Genomic DNA, 17,656 nt, shown 5'->3' on the forward strand with positions numbered 1-17,656 from the left:
CTTTTTAAATTGTGACTTAAGAAACATAAACTTACTATTTTAACTATTTTTAAGTGCACAGTTCAGAGTTTAAGTACATTCAATTGTGAAATGGATCCCCAGAACACTTTCATCTTGCAGAACTGAAATTCTATACTCATTAATAAACAATTCCCTTTGTCCCTCCCCCAGTCCCTGGTAACTATCATTCTACTTTATATTTCCATGAATTTGACTACTTTAGATGCCTCACAGAAGTGGAATTGTAGTATTTTTTTTGTGTGTGATTGACATTTCACTTAGCACAGTGTCCTTCAAGTTCATCCGTGTTGTATCATGTGACAAGATTTCTTTCTTTTTAAAGGATGAATAATGTTCCATTGTATGAATATACCACATCTCGTTTATCTATTATTACTTTGAATACTTTTTTAGTCTACCCTTTGCCTTCTCCTTCTGGAACACCTATGACACAAATGTTACATCTTTTGTTATAGTTCCACAGGGCTCTGAAAGTCTGTCCATTTTTTTCAGTCTATATTATCTCCACTGTTCAAACTAGATAATCTTTGTTATTCTGTCTTTAATATCACTGATTTGTTCTTCCACCTTTTCCATTCTGCTGTTAAACTTATTTATTCAGTTTTTCTAAAACTTCAGTTATTGTTTTTTTCAGTTTTAAAATTTCTACTTGGTACTTCCTTATACCTTCTAATTATTTTCTGATACTTTGTATTTATTTGTTGAGGCCTTCAATTTTTCATTTGTTGGTAACTGTTCATTGAAGCACTTTGATGTAACATTTGTTTCACCTTGGGGTTGACATCTGTTGGTTTTTTTCCTCAATCAAGTTGAGAATTTTATGATTCTTGGTATGTGATTTTTGTATTGAAACCTTATGCTGTAGGTATTATGAGATCCTAGATCTTATATAAATCTTCTGTTTAGCAGACCTTCTCTGACACCACTTTGGTGCAAAACAAAAGGTACTTCACCTCATTACTGTCAGGTACAATTAGAAATCCAGGTTCCTCACTCTGCCAGGGAAGGAGAGGTACCCGGTTCCTCCAGAGCAGGAGTGGGAGTTCGGGCTTCCCACTGGAATAGGGGAGGGCTCCTCATCAATGCCAGTTCAGGTAAGGGTCTTGGCTCCTGGCTCCCAGTTCCCCACTCAGTCTTTGATGCTGGGGGTGGAGGTAGAGCCACAGTAACAATATTTGGCTAAAGTCAGAATCTTTTATTGCTTGTTTTATAAGGCCTAATGTTGGTAGCTATACTTACCAGGAAGAAGAGAAGAAAGTATATACACTCCATCTATCCAGACTTTAACCTCCCAACCATTGTTTTTTAATCCAGTCACGGCAAAATACAGTTACTCACTGCCTTTCAATTGGCCTCACATTCTTTAGAACACAACGCCTCTTTATTAGCCATTAATAATTCTAAGGTATATTCATTTTGATTAAGATAAGAGGCAAATATAATACATAGTGAAATAATCTAGTATCCTAATATTTTTTTCTTTTTCCCTTGACTGGTAGAATTAAAATACCCTATTTGGAATATTGGTTCCCTTCTATATCATTAGACATTTTGACAGAATATAAACTTTGAAATATTTTGTAACCATTTTTGCTGAATCAATCTAAAATGATGCTGCAAAATTTTTAAAAAATTTACCCAGAAAAAGCAAATATGTTCTATGCATCAATTTCATTTTAAATGTCCATTTTTATCAAGGTCATAGTGGTCTTTTAAACTTTCCAAATATATTTTGGTACATTTTGAAAATTCCTTTCTGAATGACTTCTGATTTGATGTGTCAAAATAGAGTACCAGCTCTAGATAAAATTTTTTGTTGGGTATGAGAAGGATCAATTGTTTTATAAAATTTAAATTTCTTATGGGTATATACAAAGAAATGAATGATTTATACTATCAATTGCCTTTATATTCACTTTTAAAACATGTTAAAAATTAAAAATTTGAAAATGTTTTCCAATACTTAATCTTTTAATTCACAAGTACATTTTATTGAATTTACTTGCATATTAGATATATCCTTTGAGTTACATGCAACAGAAAAAATTTTTAAAACATTCCTATAGTTCCTAAAGTTAGACTATACAGACATTTTCTGTGCTGCATACACATTATGGAAAGGCACTGGTGAGAATTTAGGCACATTTGCTAAAAAAGGAAAACATTACAATTATTGGGAAATATATCATAAAAAACCCATGGTCCTTGATTTAAATTAAAAAGGTTATGGTCACATTTCTATCTTAAAAAGTACAAAAGCTGTTAATATATTTTGTGCTATTCTTTTTGCAGTATTAAATAGCATTACAGTTAATTACATATGTAATTACTCTACTATTTTCATTTAACAAATAAACTGTAGAAAAATAAGAATCCATGCTAAATTATTTTCTGAAGTAAATTAAAAATTAAATAGCAAAATCAATTTTTAGGAACAAAGTTTTTAAACATAATAGATAACACACAAAAATAAAATATAGATTTTAACCAATACCCTAAACAGGATTCCCTAGCACTTTCCTATTGGAGTAATGATGAAGTAAGAAATATCGATGTTACAGCCTAAATACAGATTGAAAGTAATTTTGACAATGTTATTCATGAATGATATTCACTGATTTCACAAGGAAATTTTATTGTATAATCAAGCATAATCAACCATGCCTGATTCACTGAGAATCACACAGACATTATGACATATTAATCAGAAGATATACAAGTCCAAAGAATTGTCCAGTTCATTCTATAGGCCATCAAAACCATGACTTTCTTTGCCATCTTCTCTTACAATCTGTGAATCATATTTCTGAATGCCACTAAATCTTAGTCGTATTAGATACTTTGGGTAATAATAAAACTTTAGGCTTACTAAGTTGTCTCATCATAGGTACTTGTCTATAGTGAGTGTCACCTGGCATTTACTATAAATGGCTATTTTCCTACATTTACTAATAATGGCTATTTCCCTGAAAGTTTATTTCTGTTTATCATTCCAACTGGCTGCAGATATCACTGCCTGTGTCTGGGGTAGACCACCTATAAAGTACTTAGTTCTTCTCTGCAGGCTAAAAGTGTGACCATAGGGTCTATTTTTTCTCCCTTATGTCCTGGTGAAATCATAAACAGCACCCTCTTCCATTTTCAGTGTTTAGATAATAAATTTTATCATCACCCTCACAATTGGTAAGTAAAATAAGGAGAAAAGAAAAAACGAAAGAGCCCTAAAATAAATGTGTATTGATTCCCCAGCACCACTGCAGGGACACAAGAATGCCAAAGCATGTGTCCAATAAAGCTTGAGAATAAGATTATGGCACTTATGATATAACTGACCAGCTAAAGGAATAAATTTATGTAAAAAGTTGATAAATAATAGCCTTACTTTTTAAGAAGTGTGTAACTAGCAGGCCAGAGTTGTTCAACATGGTGGTTAGGCTTAGGCTCTGGAGGCAGACTCCTTGGATTTCAATCCCAACTCTGAACACTAACAGGCAGGGTGACTTTAGACAATTTACTTAATCTCTCTAAGCTTGAGTTTCCTCATCCATAAAAAAAGTAGATTATAGCAGTTTTTAGCATAGGATGATGTGGGGGTTAAATGAGATAAAATATTTCAAAGCATTTTGCACAGTGCTTGTCACATGTTATACCCTCAATATGTCAGTCATTACTATGTAACAACATGACATATCCTTACTGAAGAACTCCCTTGGTAAACAGGGCATGTAACTGACTTTCTAGATACAGTGCAAATATATTCCTAAATACCTTATGAAAGAAGAGCACTTAGTTCCAGTTTTTTTTCCTCAATACTAGAGTAGGATAAATTTATGGTTAATTAATCAAAGCAGATATTATATACCTATATATTACTTAAGATTCTAAAATAAGGAAGTCATTCCTCTACTTTTCATTCATCAAGTTTTTTTTTCAGAGCATGGAACAAGTAGGTCATTGTGCCTTTTTACTTGAACTTATTCCCACCTAAAGATGAACAGCGCCAATGGGAAATAAGTCCCTGATTCTCTGTATAGATTTATTCATTTAGAGAAGATTCATTTTTCTATTAGTTGTTGATATTCAGTAAATCATTTTGCATAAACCTACTTAAATGCCTCCAGATGAAGATCTAAAGAACAAGTAAGCAGAAATGACAATTTTTTCTTTCAATGCATTTGACAAATGATATGCTTCCAGTGATCAAAACTAATGAATGAAACTTTTTTTAAAAAATAGTTTCTTTTAAGATTAAATTTTGGATTAGATTCTGAGATACTCCAAAGTACCATAATGTATGGCCAGAAGGAAGTGGAATGAGAAGGTTAGCAGAATGGGCACAAATATCAACTGTCCACAATACCATTCAAAGGAATACAATTACTAAAATTCTTTATGTTTAAAGTCAGTGCATTATCTTGTTAAAATACAGGATAAAAATAGGATTTACACTTGTACATTATCCATGAAACATGAAGAACAAAAAGAATTTAAATAAGTTGAAAGCAAAATTCTCTATATAATAGTTTAGGAATTATAACTCTCCTTGTTCACATTAATACATTATTTAAGAAAATCTGATGGCAACTTTTATTCTATTATTATGTGTGTTTCAAAGTAATAGAAGCACACATTGAAGTTATACAAAGCCTGTTTTCCTCTGTTAAAATATTTTTCAATTCTGATTTTTCACAAGATAATTGTCTTTCTCAAAATAAGTCCACATTTATGAAATTTAATTTTTATTTGTACATTCATCCTTTCAACACACATTTCAAGACATTGCTAATGTACCCTTCTCTGCAGTAGGTACAGAGCATAGAAATAAAAGGCAAAATCCAGAAGATAGACCAACAAATGTACAATTTACAATATAGGGTAATAAACACAAAGAAATGTGGATTTATTTGAGCACATAAAATGGTATACGACCCACTGAGTATGAGGGCTCCTCCAAGAAATAACATCAGATTAAAGTCTTGAAAGCTAACCTTGAGTTAGCCAAGCAGGGAGAAGCATATGTAGACATTCTGGGCCAAGTCTCTATGTGCCAAGGCTAGTTCAAGACACTGGAGAGAGATGAGCAATTTAGAGAACTGCAATATCAAGAATTGGCAAAGGTGAGCCCGCAGATATGTGACATGTCATATTAAGTTGCACAGTGAGATTTGTGTTTTAGAAAGAGGTCTTGCAATGCCACACAAAAGGTGGATTGATAGAAGAGGAAATTGAGGTAGGAAAATCAAGGCATTAGCTGTTGCAGCTGGTGAGGGAGGAGGAGGTAATGGAGTGGATTCATGAACTATTAACAAGGTCAAAGGAACAGGAATCTATAACCAGTAAGTATTAATTAATAAAGGAGAAGGAAATATCACAATGAATTCTAGATCTGGGCTTGAGTAACTAGATGCTGGGGGAAAAGAAAAAGATTGAAAAGGAAGAAGATTTACACTTTAGGATAAACCGAATATGAAAGTATCTGGGAATTTTATAACATCATTAAATCTACTTTATGCTGAAAAATTCTGTTAGCTGGAAAGATTAAGAGAATTTCCCAAGGTGCCTGTTATATAAACTTGGAGTAATTTTCCTACTTCAGCTTTTCTGCTCCTTAGTATTTGTAGTCTATATGTAATTGGTCATTATTCATTAATCCCTTTATCATCTCCATGAGGTTAGTTAATGGAAGCAGTCCATTTTTAATCTAACAGTGGTAATTTTCCAGAAATCCCCCAGAGAGTCTCTGAAAAGTCAAAAATCAACATTAATTTTTGAGTACCTTTTCTGCTTCAAGTTGCTGAAGTAAATTGTCTTTGCTAGAAAACAATATATTATAGCAACAATTGCCACTTAAAAATTCAATTTACTACATGAATATTTCAGATTATTTTACCTCTGGGCAGCAATTTTTCCTACTTGAAAACTATTTTAGCCAAAATAGTGGTGGCAAAAGGGAAGGATGGATACTAGAATAAGCTGCATTTTGGGTGGGGGGCGGAATTTTCTATATACCCAGTTACAAATATACAACTTTGAATTAGACTTAGTCCAATAGCAGATCTGACTAATGTTTCATCGAATTCAACTTGTGTAGATTAATTAAGCTAACTGATTGGTAATCTGCCATCATATAGCTAACACCCAAGATAATGTTATCAAAGTAATAATGAATTCAGCCAAAATAAATGCATAGCTCTGAGACAGAATAAAATGAACTCTGGCATTACTTAAGGGATGTATTCTAGTTCAGCAAACTTATATGTGTAGTTAACCAGCTTTACAACAAAATACTGCATTTTGTTACAGCAACAAAATAATGAGCAGCTTCCAAATCACTACCTTACGTATATTATTCATACCAGTAATATTGGTAAACATTAGTTAAGATGTAATGTAATTTTCACTACCAAAATGTTATTATAATTTTCCTAGCCAATATATGGTATAAATTTCTGTAAAGTATTTCTCTTAAAATCATTGAATTCCTCTTCCCCACACTTTAATCCCCTAGTCACCAAGAACTGTGGGTTCCTCGTCACCATTTCAAGCTCTTCCCTCTTTGCTTCTGACTGTTTCAACTGGTGCCCCACAAGCAGTGGGGCCTGGGACCCACCAGCACCAAGGACACCCAGCAGGTTTCACGTCATGGTCTTTGACCTCATCCAGTACCCTGTGGCATGAATTTAATTTCATTCAAAGCCACCAATAATTTTCCATGTCTATTCAGATTTTATTTGATTATAGTGAATTTATAAGATATTTCAGTTGTATATGCAATAGAAATTAATTATCTCATTTTTGAAGATAAGTCTAAGGCAGTCAGAACAACCTAAAGTTCTTTAGCACTTCTGGATTTCAGTCAAAGCAATTATTATTGTAAAACATTAAAAATACATTTTTAGATCGTTAAACAACCATGGATACCGGGAAATCAGGTATCAAATCAAAGATAGCAGAAAACCATGAACCACAAAAGCAACAATGTAGCAGTGATGCATTATGACTATGTGGGCCTACACCCTAAAGCATCAATACCAGAATCCCTTAAGAAGTCCAAAACCCATGGCTAAAAAAAACACTGCTCTGCTTTAAGACTAAGAGGCACTTTAGCCTGGTGTGGGAAAGCAGTGGTTATGAGTGGAATGACACTGGAAATTTTGCTTTTGTAGTGACAGAGCTTTGAGGCAAGCCTATGGTTTTATTTTCTTGCCTTATGCAAATATCAATATTTCTGAATAAACTGTTTTGCTGTGGAGACTGTACAGTAACCATCATAAGCAAAGGCAGAAAGTATTCATTCCCTAGTGAACACATTTTTTTTTCAATATCACAGAAGAATACACTTTACATGATTACGAATACTTCTACACATAGTAAGTATGATTGGAAAAAAACAAATTTTAAGACAAATGGCAAAAGCTTTCTCTTTAATGAATTCTTTGGTTATAAATGGTCTTGAGTGACTTTTGTTCCGTGAACTATTAAGTGATTTTGCTGGTATCTGTTCCGTGTGTTCTTTGAAGACCAGAATAAAATTAATTATCCTGGGTTATAGCTCATAGAATGTATTTACTACAATTTACCCTGCTTTGATATCAAACAATGACAGAATAAAAATATATCTTTAGATCTGAAATAGCATATATTATTTATGAAGCTACTGCTGAGCGTACTACACAAAGTTTTCATCCTTTTAAAAACAAAAACTCAGATCCTCTTAACAGGAAGGATAAACAAAGTTGAAATACAAATTCTTCATACATCTTCCCATGATCTTTGACACGATGCTTTGCATTCACTGGCCCACAGGTTCCTGAGTTAAATAAAGCATAATGAAACATAATTAGATTTGTGGATATTCTATAATTGTTATTTGAACAAAGCAAAAAGTACTGGGAAGTAAAGGATCTAACCTACTGCCAAAACTAAGATCTCCTACTCTACTGTTGATGAACTATGAAATTTTAAAACTAAAGAAAGTAAAGAAAATTAGCTAATGTGGATTATAGTACCAAATAAAATAACAGAAAAATCCAGAAAATTTGAGAGGACAACAAAATAAAGCTACATGAAAAATTATAAAAGAAACTAGCCCATGGTGATAAAAGAAAAAATATATGGACAGTGCAATAGACTTACTTTTAGATTGGTTGCTACATGTTCTCTGGTAGAAAAAGATACTATTTACCTTTGTATAACTACACTGTATATTCTCTCCTATAAGAGTGTAAACACGCATATTCAAGCACATAGTAAATGACTAGGTCTTTTATGAAACTAAAAAAAGAACTAGATTAACAACCTGTGCATATTGAACTTTACCTTTTATTTAGAATACCATTCAGAAATAACTTACAATTTTCCTGAGCCTCGGGGCATTATTTTCTATACCATTGCTATCATCTGATTTCCTGTATAGAAAACAAAAAGGAAAACCACTAGATGTTTACATTGCATAAAATTAAGTCAGTATACCATTTATATCATGGCTATTGAGTTAAAATGTAAGATGTCAATACGGACAGAATTCATTCTTCCTAAAAATGTTTTACTCGTGATATTGATTTTATTTTTATGCCACTGCTTGGAGAAGAGCTGTTGCCACAGCTACGATCATGACAAAGACTTGTTTATTTTAAGCACAGTGAGAATTACTTCTTCCCAAGGATGAGTGGTGGCGTGAGCATTATGACCATAACTTAAATGTTGTTTTGAAACATGCAAGTTTATAGCCACTTAAGAGCTTAGCCAATATGTGTGATTCAGGTGCAATAAGTTGATATGTTTATTATATTGAATTAGAGGTTAAACATGGTTCCTTATCCATCCCGTGTTCATTAGAGCAAGGTTACAAATGTGGACCTCAGATTCTTAATAATGACTAAAACTAGTAATGACTATACATAATGAATGCCCTTCAAGACCTTATGGGCAGACTTAGGCTCATTAAGCCATTACCACTAGATAATAAATTCAACCACCCTATCAACTATGTCAAAATTGGGTTAGGAGGTTGTGGGTGCTGGTAGGTGGGATTATGTGTTTTAAATAATTGAGTAGATCAGATGATGAGTGAGCTCCTCATTGAACTACCTTGAAGTGATCAGCTTTTTCTGACATTATATGCTCAGTACTATTTTTTTAACTCATTTTCACCAAGAAACTCATATGAACCATGGTATCTAAATACCATGTATATAAACATTACATATACTTTATATCTAATATGCTAAAATATTTTCTGCCAAAAAAATTGATCTCCTTACTAAAAATTCTAAATGGAGCATTCATAAAGGATTGACCTGAATGAGTTCAAGTATGCCTGGTATTTGCATTAAATCTAAAGATATCGAAACAACCTAAAAAGGAAAAAAAAAATGAAACACTTTCAGTGATCTCTGTGGCTCAATAAAGGATGGGGAAAATGATGTACATTATCCCAATTTTCAAAGAAAAGACAGAAAGTTCATTTTTCTACCATAAATTGAATCAGTGTGACATTGTTCCTAAGACACTCAAGAAAAAAATATTAAAGAGTAGGGCTCATAAATGAAAATTAAATTATTCAGAAGTGATAGTACAGTCCACACAATTCTGACATCACCCTTTCAGAGTGTGTCTAAAACAAACCAGGATGCCACTTCCAACTGTGACCTCAGAGGAATGGCTAGGGACACTGGGGAGGTTGAGCTGGGAGAACAGAAGAATCTGGGCAAGGTTCTGTCTTCAAATATGTGAACGGCTGTCATGTTGTTTATATGATTCTAAGAGTAATAAAGGGACCACTACATGGGAATCAGAAAGATTAAAAGTTCAAATCAATATAAGTAAGATGGCCATGTTCTCCAGGAAGAGAATGGACTGCCTTGAGAGACGTACAATTCCCTTCCAACCATAAGAGTCCATGATTCTAAGACTCGGTTATGGGACTCCTGATGTAATTACTTTGTGCCCTTAATTTGGAAGCTTATGTCTTGTTGGTTTGTTTTGCCTGTTGTATGTGAACTCAGTAAACATGACTATTTGAATAATGTCCACAGATATGTGAATGACAACTGTCTGCCCCACTCCTGCCATCCATGGCTATAGTACTCACACCTCAGATCTCACATTGGCTCATAAACTCCAAGTGTGTTAGTAACAGTTGCTCAGGCCTTCATTTCTTCAGTTTCTTTCAGCAACTTTGATCGGGTCTCATTTGCCTGGTCTCCAGCCCTTAGCTATGTTGCTCAGACTCTAATCCCAGTCTTAAGCACTTCCATCACTGGTCTCTAAACTAACCTGTGTGGTTTGGAAGAATTAGGAACTCCCACCTTCACCAAAACAAGTGATATCTCTTGTGATTTTATTCCCAGCCCTTCTCAAGCTCAACTCTAAACAAAGGGGTCTGTAAGAGAACTTGTGGCACAATTTGTGTTCTCTCAAAAATAATGACTAATAGAATTCTAGGCCAGTGATTTTCAACATGACAGAGAATCGGTACCATTGGTAGATGTTTCCAAGAAATACAGATGCCCTGGCCCCAATCCCAGAGGTTCTGATCTAGGAGATGCAGCAAAGTTTGAGCACTGTATTTTTGAAGAGCTCTTAAGTTGAGAATCATTTCTTTAAATAAATACTACTTCCTTATGGTTATTGCACACCTTCTGTGCATCAAAGCCTGTACTAAGCATTTATTATACTCAATATTCATTCACTCCAACAGCCTTATATGGTAAATACTATTATTAAATTCATTTCATACAGGAGAAAACAAAAGCACACAGCCGTGTGGGTAACAAGCGATGGAAATGGATTCTAAGGTGGGTAGGCAGATGCAGGATACCACTCTTCACCACATAGACGTGTACAAAAAATAACAGACACATAATATACTCTTGTGATTTTCTTTCCTAACTGTAAACATTTCATTCTTTTCTTTTTTTTTTTTTTTTTTTTTTTTTTTTTGAGACAGAGTCTCACTCTGTTGCCCAGGCTAGAGTGAGTGCCGTGGCGTCAGCCTAGCTCACAGCAACCTCAAACTCCTGAGCTCAAGCGATCCTCCTGTCTCAGCCTCCCGAGTAGCTGGGACTACAGGCATGCGCCACCATGCCCGGCTAATTTTTTCTATATATATTTTTAGCTGTCCATATAATTTCTTTCTATTTTTTAGTAGAGGTGGGGTCTCGCTCTTGCTCAGGCTGGTCTCGAACTCCTGAGCTCAAACAATCCGCCCACCTCGGCCTCCCAGAGTGCTAGGATTACAGGCATGAGCCACCGCGCCCGGCCAACATTTCATTCAACTTCATGTTTATTTGTATTGTACTCAAGTGAAAATTAATCTGTAAAAAATAATACTTACAGCTGTTCAATTTGTTCAAGTTCTTTCTCATTGTCTGTGTAACAAAAGAAGAATATGACTATTAAGTTTGCTTTTATTTTTTATGGAACATATATGTTCAATTAACCCTCCCCCCTAAGTAAGAAGGCACTGTGCTGTTGTTCCTGTTTAGAATGAAGGTGAGGTGTGCTACCTTAGATGGGTGCACCTCCTCACGCTTATCTTCTTTATCTGCACAGACCTTACCTGCATTTGTGATCAAGCATAGTTTAGTGTCCTTGTATTTTCAAAGGTATGATCGATTAGTTGGTTTGTCATTATTTAAGTTATTCAAAATTTAGTACAAAATCGGGAAAAAAATACAGGATGAAAAATCAATTTGCTTTCTCAACCCGTAACCCATCAAGCACAGGCTACAAAAATAGGAAACTGATAGGACAATGTTTCTTTTATAAGAACTCCAGAATGTTTGATAAAATATTTTTAAAATGAATCATCAAAGTGAAAGACCAATTGCCTTTGAGAGCTTTGATATTAAGCTATCATAGATTTTTCTAATAGTCCAGTGCTAAAACACATATCACCTAACGGGTGCTTAAGTACCAGTAAGCACCAAAAGACAAGGGGAAAAATGGTATTTTTTAATACTAAAATTTTTTTTAAGGAATTGAAGCAGGAAGACCATTAATATAGGCTCTAGCTCATTGTCACCATTGTTATTAACATAAATACTGCTCCAAATAAGAACAATTGGATTTTTCTCAAAAACCATAAGTCATTGAAATGTACTGAGTGATAATATTAATACTTATCATAGTTAAGTAACATTTATCACACTTAAGTAATAATATTGTCTAAAAACAAAAATCCTACCTGAGTCTGGCTGTTTCTTTTGGGTGTACTTTTCACAAAGCAGAATAATGGTCACTAAAAGAACCACCTCAGCGACTATTGCAAGAAATGGTTTGAGGGGCACCAAAAAGCTCAGCACAACAAGTTCGATGTGTTCTTCACTCTCCCCTAATTGGAATAATGCGCGGCACCAGTAAGATCCTCCATCTTCCTCCAAAAGCTCTGTTATCTTGAGACTTGTTTCATTAGCATATGTTCCATTCCTCACATACTTATTCTTTTGAATGCCAACAGGAACCTAATATAAGGAAACATTAAAATCCACTTCTATCATAGTGCATAAAAGATACGAGTTCTATATGATCTAGTTTTGATGTTGGATAGTGTCAAGAAAATTGCTTACTAGAAAAGTGCATATTACAACTTGTGGGAAATCATATATAACAGAGCTTAAGTCTTACCAGGGTTTGCTCTCCCAGGAGGTAAAGAAAAAAGTATACTTTGCTGTAAGGATTTAGCACTGAATGTTTAAAACTACCAACAAGTGAGTAGGTCATCATGGGTAAATATTATATGAGAATTACACCCAGAAAAATTCCAGCCATATGGTCTTCACATTCTAATCCCTGACTAGCTCTTCAGTCAAAGTACTTCCTCCTCCACACGCACAGGCACACACTGAAACAACTACTACCCCTGAAGCTACTATTTCTGATCATTCTTATAAAGGAAGATCACTCACTCTGACCATGGAGTTCCCCAGGCTGGAACTGAAGATGAAATTTTCAGGCCTTTGGAACTGATGTAGAAGGAACGGCAGGACCCCCTGTGGGCCTGGGATCCGAGGTAGACTGCACCCCTTCTGTCCTTTCATATATGAATTTTTCTCTCTCAGGCAAGCGGGCATCTGTGATTTGATGGATTTTCCCCAGGCTTCCAAGTGCCATTCTAAGCTATTCAGAGACTGTTTTATTTAATCTATTTAAATTAAATTTTAATCCCAGGCCATCTGATGCCTTCCCTGCTTTATCACTCAACTGTACTGTGCAATAAATGCTGATCTGCATACAAATATTCTCAGGGGTTATTTGAGGAAGAACCGTCTGTGAGTTTATTATTTGTCAAAAATTATAGCAACCTGGATCCATGTGCATAGCACTGCCTGGGATGCTTATTACAAATGCACCCTTTCTGAGTCAGAGCTGATAAATCAAAGTGTTGCATTTTTCATAAGTACTCAGCTGATTCCGATGTATATGGTTGGTCTACATTTTGGAAAAAAAACACTTGATCTAAAGTTTTGACCTGTCCCCTGTCCCCTGAACTTTTCTTATACCCTAATATGACTTGGGCTTAGGGCCAAATAAAGAGGATAATAATTAGGACAGCAAATGGAAAGAAGCACAGGCACATGTAAAATAATATTCTCAAAGTTTAATATAATTAGATTTAGGCTATTGTTTTTCACATGTTGTTGTATCACATGTATAAATAAATTAAGCTATATTTTGAATACCAGAGTTGGTATTTGTTTTTAAAAATGTACATGCTTTTAAAAGTATTTATATTTTTTGATTGATTTTCCTAATCATCAGTGAGAAGCAGAAGTATTAATGGCTTAAGTATACAACCATGTGATTTGGTTAGAGCTATTTTGTTGAAAAATCAAACCTATGTTATCACAGAATAAGTCACACTCGTTTCTAAGTCCTTCATCTGTTGTCTTTCAATAGTTTATGGTAGCAGCAATTTTGTCTAAGAAGGAATTTAACATTTCATTGTAAGATCTACATTGTCTCATATGTTCTTTCTAGAATTATAGCTTGCCTTTAACAAGACTTTAATTTCAATGCTCATTAGCACCAGGGCAAGAGAAAGGTGTCCCCTAAAGAACAATGTTCTAAATTTTCCTGGCAATTGGGAAAAAGAAAGGAAGCCAGAAATGTTTTTCTTAATATCAGCCCTTTAAATAACCATTTCCCTTCAAAAAATAGGAATTAAAAGTATTTGACTTCCCTTAGGTATCTTGAGGGCCAAAAAAAGGCCAATGGCACCTGCTGATAGAACCCAGGATTTCAGTTACCAAATGTTCAGTTTTTTTTCTCAAATAATATTGTTAATATTTCAGGAGAAAGAAGTAAGAAAAGGTGGCTGGCTTTTTTTTTTTTTTTTCTAGTTACTTTCATGGAATAAGAAAACAAAATATTTTTGATGGTTTTATTTCTAAACTGGTCAACTAAAAGTGAATTTTAACTTCCTTTCAAAGAATTTTAAAATATTGTTAAATCTCTTAAACAAAGTACCAGCTAAGGAAACATTAAGAGTATCTTCAGAAATATAATGTAATATGCCAAAACCTCAAATAACAACTCCATTTATCTCTGTTCTTTATGAATATATACTAACAAACAAGATAACAGAAGTATAAATCATCCTAGGAATTTTGAGTGTCTTACAATCTTGTTATTTATAAAATAAATGAGTTTTTTTGTTTCTTTCAAATCAAAGAAATATGCTCTTACCTGTACACTCCCATTACTACTGTACCAGGTCCAATTTAAAGGAAGACAATCGTCACAGGTACATGTCAAGACAGTAGAATCCCCCACATAAGAGATCAATGGTTTGTTTCTTCCATGAACTTTGGGGACTAAGAAAAGTTTAGGGAAATGTTACTGAAACAGTTTAAATAAAGGGGATGCATTAAATTTTAGGAAATTTTCTCCTTTAATTTTTTCATTAATACATGATTTTATGTAATTTAGTTACATATACAATGAAACTAATTTACAGTAGTTAGCGTATAGTCAGTAGTAGTAGTAATAGTAGTGGTTAGATAGCTCCAATATAATTGTCTCCCATGTAGAAATGGAAGAGAGGTCTTCTGTTATTGAGCCTAATAACAATTGAAAGTATTATAATAAATCATTACATGTTTTAGATAAGAAAGAAATTTCATGTTTTCCAGTCTATTCTTTCTTCTCACCTACTAAGTTACCTTACAGCAATTTCTTCCTTCAAAGTTTTAGGCTTAGATAGCCTTTGAGTGAGAAGACAAAATTTCCAGGGTAAGAAATCTTCAGTTGATACAGATTTATGAAAAGCCAGCAAAGAGTTAACAGAAGGTGGGAACATGAGAAAGGAGCAAAGGAAAATTGACAAAAACAGAAGTGTCAGAAAAAAAAATGAGATTAAAAAACACTTTTATGTGATTTTGTAAAAAAAAAAAAAAAAAACCTAATATTCATTATGATAAATTTCTTAGTCATGGAAGTTTGAAGCAAATGCCAATAGTAACAGAATACAAATGAGCACTGAATTTAGAGAAATGAAGTTTTAGGGATATAAATAACTTGGTAAAGAAAATTAAAACATAAGAACATAAGCAATGTAAGAAAAGCCTACATGGTGAAATCAGTTCCTTCTGATTGATCTTGAAGGATATATTGTAAAAATGCATACTTACATTGGAGATGCAGAAAGATAAACAAAGATTTCTTTTGTTGATTTCTTTTACTAATTTTAACAGGCTTTTTTTATTTTAATTTGCTAGTTGGTAAAGAATGGATGAAATTATAATGTCTAAATTTTTAATACTATAATTGATAAATTTTATATATTTATTTAATATGCACTTGTTCTATTTTTAGGTTTTATATTCGGGATGGTCAGGGTTAGGAATAAAAAGATCAATTTTAATTGCTAAAGTTGGGCTTCTGGATTAAATAACATTTTCCAAGTGCTTCTGAGTTTCTACTACCAAAGATAAGTGAACATTTGCCAGATATATGAATTGTAAGATGAGGAAGAGAAAAATAATTTGGTAATAACTGGAAATAAAGTCTGATGTGTACAACCACCAGACAAGGGGTAAAAACAGAGTTGGAGAATAGGGTTTCTTTATGGCTTCTGTCCTTAGTTGATTAATATTACAATGGTGAGTGAGGTAAGTTTTCCCTTTTTCCTTATTATTTAAAACGGGCCTACACTGTTGGATCCAATATAATTGATATATCTCTCTCCCCTTCACCAGGAGTGCTAACCAGTACAGGGACGAATAAGGCACTACTCATTCAATAAAGATATGCAAATAAAAGGAAGGTATGTCACCTATGAAGGCGTAAACAGTGCAAGTAAACATAAGAGGTGACGGAGCAATCTGTAAGTCAGTGGTTTCCATGCTTTTCATAACCAAGAAAGCATGCTTTGATGAAATTGAATGGTCTACAATTTTACATTAACCAAAGATGTGAACTACCAATCAGAATTTGTAATCCCCCACTACTAGTTTATGAACACCTAGTAAGGAACTACTAGGATGCTCCTGAGGGCGGTGACAGGTGAGGTGAGTATGTGTGACTGATTTAGGCTGTACTGTTTTTCTTAATTAAACTTTCTTACAATTTGTAATGCTCATGGCTTTTCAGCACAGTGATCATTAACCAGCTTAATAGGATGGATTATCTTCATGTGGAAGAATGATTTCTAGACCAGCTGGCCATGTGGCACAGAAAATAAATAAGACCTAGAAAAAAAAAGGGCACTGGAAATTCATCTGAAAACTTCTCATAACCACGGGACTATGTGCAAACCCCCAAGAATGAGGAAAGGGCTCTAAATTCAGTCCTTTATGGACTGCCCAGTCCATCTGAGAAAAGATATTAAAACAATAAAAAAAAAAAAACAAAAACAGGAGATGAATTCACAAGAGACAAGGCCCATGAGAAGAATGAAGAAACGGTAGCTTTTACATGCAGGTGATGGTACCAACTCAACCTTGAATACCATGTGGTAAACAACTTTTCAATGAAGCTCTAAAACAAATTCTGCTGTTTTAACCACATACTCTAATGCTTGGCTAAAACTGTAAAATAAGAGTATGTTTGTATAAGCATTATAATTTAAGTATAAATTAGAACAATTTAAATAGGGGTGCCTAATTACTGCTTCTTACCAATAACAAGAAATGAAATTGGTTTAAAAAGTTAAGAAGAAAACCTTGTTCCCAGATCTATGTAGTATATGAAGTAGAAAGAATACATGAAATAACTTTACATATTATTATAAAACCCAAGGATAACATGATAACAGTGGTTTTATAAGAAAAGGCAGAATAAAGCAAAGTATACTTTGATGCAACAACCATGAGCTAAATTTTTAAGTAAGAGGGCAATTGCAATCCCTCTTATTTATAAAAATCCCTCTTAGTAATAAAAAAAAAAAAAAAAGTCAAGTCAAGAGAGTGTCTCTAATAGAGGTGTTCTGCCCTATTAGGTCAAGCTACTTTTGCTAGTTTTCTTCAATTTGCTTAGTCTACCACTACTCCTTCAGAGCTCGTCTGTAGACCCAGATAGCACTGTGATTGAGGAAAATAACCAATGTAAGAAAATTGGCAGCAACTCTTGGATCCATGATACTAGGCCAACCATCTGTCCTAATATTAATTTAACAAGTATATTTTAAGTT

At 33.8% G+C, this 17,656-nt stretch overlaps 1 protein-coding gene across 1 annotated transcript in view; it reads right to left on the reverse strand.

Moving 5' to 3' along the window:
• Positions 1-4,594: 4,594 nt before the first annotated feature.
• Positions 4,595-17,656, reverse strand: part of EMB (embigin) — a 43,149-nt gene continuing 30,087 nt past the window's right edge. The window contains exons 5-9 of the mRNA XM_069492383.1: positions 14,713-14,840; positions 12,212-12,488; positions 11,360-11,393; positions 8,375-8,429; positions 4,595-7,831 (exon numbers count right to left, since the gene is read on the reverse strand). Coding sequence (XP_069348484.1) covers positions 7,814-7,831; positions 8,375-8,429; positions 11,360-11,393; positions 12,212-12,488; positions 14,713-14,840 — 512 coding nt within the window. The 3' untranslated portion in view covers positions 4,595-7,813. The remainder of the gene's footprint in view (positions 7,832-8,374; positions 8,430-11,359; positions 11,394-12,211; positions 12,489-14,712; positions 14,841-17,656) is intronic.

The sequence above is a fragment of the Eulemur rufifrons genome, chromosome 17 (assembly GCF_041146395.1).
Source record: "Eulemur rufifrons isolate Redbay chromosome 17, OSU_ERuf_1, whole genome shotgun sequence".
Classification (NCBI taxonomy): domain Eukaryota; kingdom Metazoa; phylum Chordata; class Mammalia; order Primates; family Lemuridae; genus Eulemur; species Eulemur rufifrons.